This window comes from Habropoda laboriosa, unplaced genomic scaffold (genome assembly GCF_001263275.1).
Source record: "Habropoda laboriosa isolate 0110345459 unplaced genomic scaffold, ASM126327v1 scaffold25, whole genome shotgun sequence".
In the NCBI taxonomy this organism is placed as follows: Eukaryota; Metazoa; Arthropoda; class Insecta; order Hymenoptera; family Apidae; genus Habropoda; species Habropoda laboriosa.
The window spans coordinates 56,050-68,476 of NW_017100126.1; the positions used below are offsets into that span (position 1 = coordinate 56,050).

At 37.4% G+C, this 12,427-nt stretch overlaps 1 protein-coding gene across 2 annotated transcripts in view; it reads left to right on the plus strand.

Annotated features, from left to right (window-relative positions):
- LOC108574909 (glycerol-3-phosphate dehydrogenase [NAD(+)], cytoplasmic) overlaps positions 1-12,427 on the plus strand; it is a 71,795-nt gene that overhangs the window by 3,515 nt on the left and 55,853 nt on the right. For both annotated transcript variants that reach the window (XM_017937966.1, XM_017938741.1), the window contains exons 3-6: positions 600-758; positions 4,357-4,498; positions 7,519-7,631; positions 10,582-10,812. In XM_017937966.1, the coding sequence (XP_017793455.1) occupies positions 600-758; positions 4,357-4,498; positions 7,519-7,631; positions 10,582-10,812 (645 nt within the window). The remainder of the gene's footprint in view (positions 1-599; positions 759-4,356; positions 4,499-7,518; positions 7,632-10,581; positions 10,813-12,427) is intronic.

Here is a 12,427-nt window from a genome sequence, read left to right on the forward strand (position 1 = left end):
GAAATTTGATTTTTTTCTATTTATATTTATTAAATAACTATTCAAGGTCGCTTTCAATTTTCTTATGTATCTTATTCTTGCCATAAAAACAAGCTGAATGACATGTGATATCTCTTAAGTATCAAACTTACTTAAATTCACAGTATAAATTCGTTAATTGTTGGTATTGAACTTCGTTCAACTTGGCTCAATAAATTCCATTGCATTATGAATAAAACAGTGTAGTACTTTATTATATTTAAAAAGATTGAGTTGATGCAAACGATTGAATTGAATTTCATTTATGATTTTACCTGCAGAAAAGCTATTTATACAACACATTTCCGTCCATACAAAACAGTTTTTGTGAGAATAATTTTTCGACGCATTCTGTTTCTTATGAAATATTCATTATATGTATGTAAATGTAAAAATTTATTTATATTTTTAATATGATATGTATGTATGTCATGCGGCGTAAGTTGTAGATAAACTGAGAAAAGAATAATTCCCCACATGACATTATTTCTTTTAAACAAAATGTATCACTTCTATGCATTTTAGTAGTTGAAATGGTATGCAAAAGTTAACTAATGATGTGTATAATGCTTATATTCTAGGTTGCAGTTCCTGATGTAGTAGAAGCTGCTAAAGATGCAGATATCTTGATTTTTGTGATACCTCATCAATTTATAAATAAAATATGTGCTACGTTATTGGGAAAAATTAAATCTACAGCTGTTGGTCTTTCATTTATTAGAGGATACTTAAAATATACCGTTAAGACGTTAATATATTATAAATGTTAAAATTCTTGGATAGCTTGAAAAGTAAACGGTGCATACTTGCCCTACAATATTTGCGATCAAAAATCCTATAGGTAATTGCTTTTTCAAACATTTCTTCGTTCTTAGAAACAACAAAAATACTTTGGCCGAACATAGTGAATTAGGCTATTCGGTATAAAAAATAGAATATTTAACGTTGGTAATAAAATCATATTCTACAATGTTTACTAATTTGTTAAAAAAACACTTAATTTAATTATACCATAGAGGAGTTCTATACAGGATGTTCGGCAACTATTGGTAGAAAATTTAAGGGGTGATTCTAGATGCCGATATAAGACGAAAATGTAGAATAAAAAAATTGCGTTCGAGGCTTCGTTGTTTAGTTATTAACGTTTAAAGATATTCCTGTGGCCGAGCAAACCTCCTTACACCAACGAATGTAGGTCACGTGAAGACAAGGGGGGTTCACTGATCCACAAAACCAACACCTTAGCCAGCACCTTACCTTGTGCAAGTCGGTAGAGAAGAAAACTGATATTCGGCGCCGTAAAAATCGTAGATTAAACATTAAATCTGCCTACTCGCAGAAATCCACAAGAGCTCGCCCTATGCGATTTCTGAGTGGAGAGAATTAATGTCTTCTCAAGATCATCAGTCTGCCCGGATAAGTAATTAAAAAATGTGCACACCGCAATTGTCTACAAAAAAGTATACTGGTCTTCTATTTTATAGTGCGGTGATGCGCCGTCTTGCATGAACCACATTTTACAGAAATGTAAAATACCGGTATTATACCATAGACAAGATACAGGATAGACCTCGCACCTAATGTATTTTTGTGTCCAACGTTCTGAAATACCGATCGTGTAAAAAATCAGAGTTTTTGTTATGTCCTCTACGATATAAAGCGATGAATTTAAGAATTACATACAATCCAACCATCAAAGATGGTAAAGTCGACAGATGTCAAAAATCCTCTTTTATTAAATTTGCATATAAAGATACATACATATATTGGACTGCTTGGGTAGAACTGTTCACGATCTTTTAACAACAATAGAACACGCGCATGGGTTGAATCATCTAGTAATAAACAATTACGTTACTTTTTTATTTGTAATTTCATTGTTACGTTTAATTCCAATTCCAACCACTACTAATGTTGTTATCTTATTCTATGCTGAATCGGTAACGTTGGTAGCGACACGAAAGTGGTAAGGGTCTTCTCGGCCCCAAAGCCCCTGAGAAAAAGTCTCTTAAGTTGTAGGGTCTATTCTGTACGTCGTCTGTGATTATACCTTCATAATCCCTATAGATTCTACAAGAAAAACCGAAAAATACCGGTATAATACCAATTCACTTCAGACTTGATTATTCTACTTCATGCCGGAGTACACCAGAACATATTCTGTAGGAGTCCGGAAGACATCTGTCTATTGTAATTTAGGAATTATATAAGTTATGCCTTAAAATGTAAATGGATTCGGGCAAGGAGACGTTTAATAAGAGTAATTACTGGTAGAGAATAGAGACTGCCCTTTGCTTATTATCTCGGTGTGATTTTTATAATTTAGATTTTACAAAGAGTGGGGTTGTGTTTTTGTTCTAAAATTGCTTAGTGCGATTTCCAGCGTTATCGTTGCAGCTGGGAATAGGCGTTAATCGTCGTTACAATTGTGTTTGTTGTGTGCATACTGTATGTTGCGGTTGCAGTACACAATGGAATACACGTTTAAAAAATTTTCGGACATACACCTGTGTCGTGGTGAAGCAAACAGTAGTGTCGTAAAAGTCGGTAATGCAGTTTACGAATTCGAATTTTTTTGTCTTTTTCTTGACAACTCGTACGAGGTACTGAGTATGTGCCGTTGGGTTTAAGGATCACTGTACCCCCCTTGTCTTCACGTGACCTACATTCGTTGGTGTAAGGAGGTTTGCTAGGCTACAGTCATATTTTTAAACGGTAATAACTAAACAACGAAGCCTCAAACGCAATTTTTTTATTCTACATTTTCGTCTTATATCGGCTTCTAGAATCACCCCCTAAATTTTCTACCAATAGTTACACTCTGTATAGAACATCCTGTATGGAACACCCTGTACTAGATAGACCTAATGTGTAATGGATTTTTGTGTCACATGATGTTAAGGCATTATCATTTTCTTATCACTTCTATTGTTTACAACATTAATAGTGAGCGAAGGTACAATTAAATATATGAAACATGCTATATTTCGTTCATGCTTATAATTTTGTAAACATAAGTACATATACTATATGATAGTGAAAACAATTTATACATCAGTATTTCAAAAACTACTCAATTGATTTTAATCGTTCTAGTCTCAAATTTTATGACAAATATATACTGATTAACATTTACGCTTATAGAGGATGAAACGGGGGTTGAATAAAAAATTTCAAAGGAAATTCTAAGTAAGCCAAATCATTTCTGTAATCTACGTTAGAAAACAAACAACTTTTGTATATAACATTTTGTTTAAGTTATAAACGTATGGCAGAATATACATACGTTGAAAATTAATGTTGACTTTTTTAAAAATTTTTGCATATTCTACTTGTCGAGAGGATAAAAGATTTGAAAGGAACAATATATTACAAGTGCATCCGTTTTCTCAAAATAAATTATAAAAATTTTCACGTACCTAAATGAAATTGTGTGTATCACACGTACGAGGATACATTATCGTTCTTTACTGTTAGTATCAGGGACTTCAAACCGGTATGATTTTGATACCGGTATTATGTCAATGAAGCTACAACGAAACCGAAATAAATACCGGTATTTTTTAATCGGTAGATAAAAGTAATATCTTCAATCTTTATAGCCGCCGTGGTTCGTCCACGGGGGGTCTACGGTGACTAACACATTTTATTGCGATAATCCGCCAAACCGAGGCTTCGTTGCGCCCTAATGAGGTCGCAACACTACGAGTTTCCGGCAATCCGGACCACCACTGTTGTAATTCTTGAGGCGTAAGCTTTTGACCAAGGTATGACACGCCCTCCTTGCCTCCATTGTCTCAATGATTAAAGCGGAGCCGAAATATCAATTACCATAAGAAAAGAATCAGGATCCTAAATGATGAAAACAAAATAAGATAGATGTAGGTCTATACTGATTCAGTCATGGCAGCGACTTGGCCACTAGAAGCGTTGTCCGACGGTTCAAGTCTTTCGCTCGGCGCGTGTGACTTGAGATTTGAGGAGCTTCTAGAATACGCGTACAGCCCTGCGTGCGGCTAGATCAATCGATGTTTTCGCGATCTTTTCGTGATTTGTGACCTCACTATAGCTCTTCCATACAGTACAATTTTTAAACTCATCGCTCAAAATCGTAGAGGATGTAACAACTGAATTTTTTCATGATCGGTATTTTAGAACATGTGACACAAGGTCCTATGACATAATAGGTCTATCCTGTACTTAGTCTATACGATACGCAGGTAAACGTTTAAGTCAATTTATGAAGGTCTCTTTTTATTTTAAATGTTAACTAACTTTGGTAATTATAAAATGGTGTAATTGTAAAGTATGTGTCATATATTGATCATTATTTTGCAGGGCTTTGATAAGAAAGAAGGAGGTGGTATCGAGCTTATTTCACATATAATTTCGAAGCAGCTTCACATTCCTGTTTCTGTCTTAATGGGAGCAAATTTAGCCTCTGAAGTAGCTGAGGAAATGTTTTGTGAAACTACTATTGGTAAATATTCATTACATTTTTAACCCTACTGCGTTCTTCGTTTTGACTGTACACTTAAGGCTTTTTGGTCAAAAAGGATCTAAGACCTTATGTGAAACAATTTTTGTTTCCAACGCGACATATGAACCTAGACAGTAAACGTTTAAAATAATGTTAGGGAACGTAAATTTGATAACAGCAAAAATTACTAAAAATATAAAAAGACGGTGGGTCAGAAAAGACCCGAAGACCGCTCTAGGGTTAAAACATATCTGCACATATGCAAATAATGGTGAAGTCCGGACTAGACACGTCAAGACTGATTTTTATTTAATAATAATAATAATATATTTCGGACGTTTCGAACGTGTAGTTCTGGATACAAGTATAGAAATACACGAGTCGTTCTGTCGTCAGGACAGGAAAAGAATTCTGCCCCGCTGGTTTGAGGTGTCCTTTATATTGTAGTTGTTTGATAGAGAGTGGGTTACGGGATGACTAAATATAAGTAAGCCCATTCTTTGAACTTAAAGCAAAAAGAAGCACGACTAAAATCTTTTTGGGTACAGCATCCCGGTCGCGTTTATCAGTGCATGAACCAATAGGTTGGTCATCCAACAATAATATTTTCGTTAATTTTTACTATTAGTTTAGGCACGCGCGGTTCTGTTTAGAAAACTTTATTCTATATACATATGTAGGTGCGATATGTAAATCCAGGGTGTTTTATATCAGATTGGAGAAATTTTTAGTGGTAATTTTTGACAAGAAAGTATGGCAAACAACAAGAATAAAAAGTTTTCAAATTCGCTTTCATTTTTTAGTTATAAACAGCTAAAAATTTGCCTGCGGCATTCAGCGAATGTAGGACAACTCGTAGCTGAGAGTGTTCAGTAATCTTCAGAACCAATAGATGATTTCCAGCTTATCTCGTAGAAACTGTGGTAAAGAATTCTGCAATTATTCGGCTTCGTAGACAATCCTGCGTCACTTTAGAAAGGAAATTCTCGATTAAACATTAAATGTGCCTACTCGTTGAAAGCCACAACAGAATATCAAAACCCAGGAGGGATTAATATTTTTTGCAGTACACAAGCATACCTAAATAATAAATCCATAAGTGTGTAAGACTAAGGAATTACAGGCGCTTAAAATAGCTGATATTAAAATAACGTCGGTTCACTCGTCGATGGCTATGTACGATATTGTGTGGGGCCGCTGCCCTTTTTCCCGTTTTTATATGGTTCATCGGCCGTTGGGTCCGTGCAAGCCTTAGGGTGGGGGTACTGCCTGCGCTCATCCTTGTCTAAGGCCCCCTGCGGCTCGGGTCCCGCGGTCGTTGCTAGGCGCGTCGCACAGCGCCTTACAAGTGTGTGCACCGTAACTTTCCATAAAAGATACTGTTTTTTTTTTTTTTTTCTTTGAAATGTTGTAAGAACGTTTAAAAAGTTGAATGTTATAGCATATTTTTCCGCAGCTTCTGCAGGGTGAGCTGGAAACCATGCTCCACTGATGTTAACCCTTTCGATACGGTTGTGTCGTTTGCGAATATGCTTCCGTTCTACAGATACTCTCTTCGCGGAACAGGAAAAATCGGTAACCATAGAGATAAAACACCGATACTGTGTTCGGCTAAAATTGTAAACCGATGCAAAATATCAGTGGGTGACTGTAGTCACCGGTACACAGCGAGCGTAAATCAATGGATGACTATAGTCACCCGTAGTATCGAAAGGGTTAGGAGATGTTCTATATTCACTGATTTTTGGCGGACACTGAGTCTCAGTAGCTGTGAAGCTGTATCCAAAATTGTTTTATTCTCCTTTTTCACCTTATTTTTCCGTCTAGAATCACTATCACGAATAAGTGGCTCTCTGAATTGTTTGAACTTAACGCTTGAAGCTGGCAGAGGATGATTTTGTAGAAAACATTTTTATGAAATTTTAAATATAGCAGAAATATTTTAAGTGATAAAATTAGATGATACATTTTGTAGACAAGACATTCCACGCTGAAACGTACAGAAAGGTATAGTCATCGATATTTTTCAAACTCACAGAATTTGTTTGGTATCTTGAGAAATTAAACTGTGTAAAGCTTTAGCTGGAACGATTTCCGAGATATTCGGTGTTAAAGTTTTGAAGAATTGTACGAAATGAGCCGATACATCCATTACTTTAACCGCAATATTTAGGCTCAGTTTAAAGATAATGCTTTGATCTTACACTAATTGTAAAGTTAATGGAATATTCTTTCTAAAATTTCAAATACCAATTTCACGTTGTTCCCACCCATAGATGAATTTTAAAAAATACCACTGGATTCTCTGAATTTTGACCTGTAAAATAAGTTTTTTAAAATAATGCGGAGATTTTGAGAACACTGAAAAATTATATGAAGAAAACTGTTTAAAGCGATGTTAAGCTATTTTAAAAGATAAACAAACTGATAAAAAGAAGTATCTTTTTAAGGTTATTTCTTGCTCTACACCAGGGGCGCTTAACTTCTTGCTCACGAGCAAATTTCCCCTCCTGAGGTTCCCCCACTATGCGGTACGAACACGCAGAATGTGTAACATAAACCAACGACAGTCGCTGGAGTTGTGGTGGGTGGACTCCTCGCGTGCTCCTCCTACCTCGACGCAACTCGAGCGAGACCATCTCAGTCGCATAGTGGGGGAACCTCAAGAGGGGAAATTTGCTCGTGAGCAAGAAGTTAAGCAACTCTGCCATAGAACAGGCTCGGCAACTTCTTCCTCGCTGTCGCTTCACGACTTCCACTACCAGTGTTCCGGTTCCCCCACTATCAATATGCGTGAGGCGAGGATACAGCCTCCTACATCAGAGGCGCTTGTTAAAGAGATTTTTCTTTAATCATTTTATTCATTTCTTCAGTTCAACTTCGTCTTAAACGGATTTTTTATGTATCTATAAACAGCGAAGATGTTTAGATGTACCCCACCCTGCATACATATTTGCAACGAAATTAAACTGTTAACATTATTTCTCATAAATGTTATATTGTTATTACTTAACGTATAGGCTGCAAGGACAAAACTATGGCTCCTGTACTAAGGGACATAATTCAAACGCCATACTTCAGAGTTGTAGTTGTTGAAGATGTTGATTCAGTTGAATGTTGTGGAGCATTAAAGGTAAGTGTATCGTAATATTGCTAAACTTCAGTATTTGTGAGAGTACATTAATTTTTAATACTTTTTTTTAAGTACTTTTTTCATAAAAATCAGATGAAAATTAGAGAAATTGAAAATTTCGATATTCATCGCAACACTTACGGTATCCCTGTCAAGTGCCGGATTCTAACCGTCGCTGTTTGACGCACTACGTCCATCTCGCTTACTCTCGTTTCGTCTATTCTCTTTCCTTGTCGATGGCGGTCACAGTCCTCGACTGTTTTTAACACGTTCGCTGACACCAGAAAATCGATAGCACGTTGGGCAATACATTCTGGACCGTATATGCTGCGTCAGCGGCAACGAACGTGTTAACGTTCTGATTGCCACGCTACACTTTTCAAACAATAATCGATGCAATCTTTAAAATTTCCTTTCCTTTTATTATCGACAGCTAATGGAAAACCATTTGTCTAAACCATTTACTGCACCAAAACTTCCCCTCAAGCGGCGGCAGTGTAAGACCGAAGAGTAGTGGGGATGGCCTAACCGCCTATTTTCCGCTTATTTGGTTAGGCGGTGACATCAGAAGCCTCAACTTTGCTCTGCCGATCAATAGTATCCCATATGGATATGCTTTGTATTGCAACACAAAACTTATCGCTCTTTTCACTAACAATATGTCGCTTTTTATCTGGGTCGTTGGTTCGTCGACAAACACGTTCGTATACTTCGATATGCACGTGTATAGTTGGGGCCACGATATAGCGAGGTCGTAAATTAAACTCTCAAGAGTCGGCACCGATTGATGTTGCGGCACTCAAGGCCGTGTGTTGCAGTCTGTTTGAGGGTTCCAACAATAAACAAATGGTAGCATATGATTTGGTACTTCAAGTAGAAAATGGTATTTCATTTACAAATGGAAAATATGTTAATATTAAAGCTACACAATCCTTTTGCATTTTCTATCTGTATATAACACGAGCAGGTAAATGAAGATGTTAAAGACCTCAATAAGACCTTTACTTGTAACCGTACTTCCAAAAGCGGCTTCCCCCAGAGGGAGAAACCCTAATTTGTCCTAGCTGCATGCAGTTTTCAGTAAGTATATTAGAATCAGTTGACTTTCGCTGGATACAAGAATTCTTCGTACGGTCCTGACAATGGTTTCAAGTACTTATCTGCTCGTATCTCTGTCAATTTTCGGGTCTCGGCGGCTAAAACATGTTTACTTTGACGTCTGACCGATTTTACGACCTCGCTATATCGTGGCCCCGACTATATATTGAGTATTGTTGCGTCGTGGATTTGAATAGTAATATGTCCCATAATCGTGGTGCTCTCTCCAGTTCGTTGGAGAGAAGCAAGTATCCATATACATAAATGTCTATACAGGGCGAATCACCTAACTTGACAACCTGAATTTACTCGTAAACTATTCGTTGTACGAAGTAGTGTATGAAGGCAAAGTTGCAGAATTTCCAGGGGGACATATGTTACAATAATTATTTTTTTCTACATTGTTTTTATACATAAATTTTTGAAGATCACCATGACTTTTTTAAATGGAATACCGTGTACATCTTTCCGAAAATTAAGAGAGCATTAAAAGCTGAGTAAATAAATATTAAGCTGTAGTTCTATTTTATTGAAATTAAATTTACGGTAGAAAAATACATATGCTTTTCTATGTTTTTGTGGAAATTCGATTTCAACAGAATGGAACTTTTATCGTAAATATCTCAATGAATACTCATTTTAGACATATTACACCTTAATATTTATTTACTCAGCTTTTAAGCTCTCTTAATTTCCGAAAATCATGGCAATTTATGTATAAAAATAGTAGAGAAAAAAATTATTATTGTAACATACGTGTATGTCCCCCTTGAAATCATGCAAATTTTGCTTCATACAATATTTCGTACAGCGAATAGTTTACGAGTTATTTCAGGTCGTCACGTTAGGTGAATCACTCCGTATACAACTGTATATTAACTATGTGTAACATTTATTAGTTATCTTGAAGAGTAGTATACAACTATATCATGCGTGAAAAGAAATCTTAATTTATACGATATTTTGTAGTGTGGGTATTAACGACTTCTCCAATCAGAGAATTCCTATCCCTTGGACAGTCCTCCCCTCCATGGGCCGCGAGCATACCCCCCACCCTAGACTTTCCAAATTGGCAGGGTGGGGATATGGCGTCGTGGCCTTAGAGTCAGGCCCAAGAGGTGATTGGGACTCTAACGGGACTCAATTGCCCATGTGTCTCTTGTGGCTTTATGACACGTCAATTGTATACTATTGAATGTTTTCTAGTGGGCATTAGAAAGGCACATGGTGCAGAAACGTAGAGTTTCTGCATCTATAAAACATCTTTCTGGGTCGTGACATCGGTTTACAAAGAGATTTAACTAACAAAGGATATTAAAAAACGAAGCATTCAAAAATAGTATAATAGAACTGAGCGTCCATGTCATAAAGCCAAAATCTTTACAGCTTGCCTTGGGAGGCAACAAGCGTATCACATTATATACCTGTTATATTCAATATTTTAAACGAAATTCTAGGAGCTTTTAATTTCCTTTTTTTCGCTAAGAAGAATTTGATGCAAAATTTGTTAAATTTTTCTTGCGCGTTGCTAAAACGATATTTCAGACTACTTCTATCAAGAATATTTTATGTTAATGCATTATTAAATGTCATACATATAGTCTTTTATGTCTTTTAACTATCTTTATTCCACGTGTACACAATATTAATAAGAAATATGTTACTACACTTATGTAATTCTTTCTCATTGTATACGTATGTTATTGCTGATCAAATAGTAAAGGAGGCACTTCGTTCTTTCAATTTATTTCAATATAGTACTTCATTAAGAATGTAATTGAAAGAATACTAACTAATAAAATATTGAAAAAAATGACATGCTAAGTATTTCTTAATTTTTCATTTTTAACAGAATATAGTAGCCTGCGGCGCTGGTTTCGTCGATGGTCTTGGATTAGGTGATAATACAAAGGCTGCAGTTATTAGATTGGGCCTCATGGAAATGATTAAATTCGTGGATGTCGTTTTCCCTGGTGGAAAACTAGCTACATTTTTTGAAAGTTGCGGTGTGGCAGATCTTATCACTACATGCTATGGCGGTCGCAACCGTAGAGTTTCAGAAGCTTTTGTGAAAACGGGCAAGGTCAGTTATTTTAAATACATTAATATTTACTAATTGAAATACTAGATCATCCCAAAAGTAGGTCTTTTAACGACACATACCTGGGTCGATAATCCTACCTGGGTAGGATGATCTGATATATTTAATGGAAACTATACATACAGTACAGTACTAATGTTGATAAAATTTACATTCTATTTTATGTCCTTGTTAAGTATCTATACGTTATGTGTCTGTATTCCGTTCAGCGAGTCGAGTCATCAGCTGTAAGCAAACTCACGGGGCAGCATTTAGCCGAGACGGAGGCGTATTCACAGTCCTCAGATACTGTAATTCTCGAACCGAGAATCCAAACTGGTGGACACTGTGTCAGGACTTACAGTGTAGAGCAGAGGCACTTAACTTCTTGCTCACGAGCAAATTTCCCCTCCCGAGGTTCTCCCACTATGCGACTGAGATGGTCTCGCTCGAGTTGCGTCGAGGTAGGAGGAGCACGCGAGGAGTCCTCCCACCACAACTCCAGCGACTGCCGTTGGTTTATGTTACACATTCTGCGTGTCGTACCGCATAGTGGGGGAACCTCGGGAGGGGAAATTTGCTCGTGAGCAAGAAGTTACGCGCCTCTGGTATAGAGGATAAGTGGAAAAGAAAAGGTTGTGCTTTTCGTCCTGGGCCTCCTAGTGGACTCGTCGGCGGTACAGCTACCTAGGAGACCTGTGCCTTTGACGTGGGGGGATTGTTAAACTCAAGTCAAAAGTTGTATATATACAAACGGGAGCTTATAGTAAGGAATAGTGAGAATTGGTAGTTAATCTTTCACTCTGATTGTGGAGCGAAAGAAGTTTCACCACAGCGGGAACTCCACAACACCATTTGTAACATAGCTTGGGAAGCTGGCCGATGAAATGCTCGTGATGGACCCTATACCACAGACGAGATATAGGATAGACCAATCATTTTATGGGACTTTTTACCACACGATCTATACCAACATCGCCCAAAACTACTGGTTTTGAAACGCTCTCTACCCTTGTGAATACACCATTGGATCCCAAAACACCATGTGTGTGATTGAAACCATTCTGATTCATCCTAAGTTTCAAAATTTTGTCTTCTTCGTTATTTAAAATAACAAGTACCAAGTGTTCTTGATTTTAATTCTTACCACTAATAGTGCAGTGATATAATACCAGTTCCAATCGATACAGTAGGATGATGGCAACAGGGTTCCCGAACCCCGGGGTTGTGACTAAAAAATACATTAGATGAGTGGTCTACTCTACATCTCGTCTGTGCCTACACCACCTCCATATGAGGAACCTCACTCCCGTTGACTTTGGTCTATCAGCGCTTCAGTACCCGGAGGTTCCCTAAGCCCCAGGCCTCCTGTGGTGCGAAAACCCATCAACAGAATTTCGAACTGGATATAGTGTCGGGGTTATTAACGTGTCCGCATATACCAGAAGGCTTCGTAGACACGGCCCCTATGGGCGTGGAATTGAGATACGCCCAATCAACGCGGTCGCTAGAAAATTCCCTACTCGGGAATAAATCGAACGCCTACCCGTGCGAAGGCTAGTTGTGAGGACGTACCGACCGACCCCCGGCCCAACCCAACTTGGCCAGCCCCCAAACA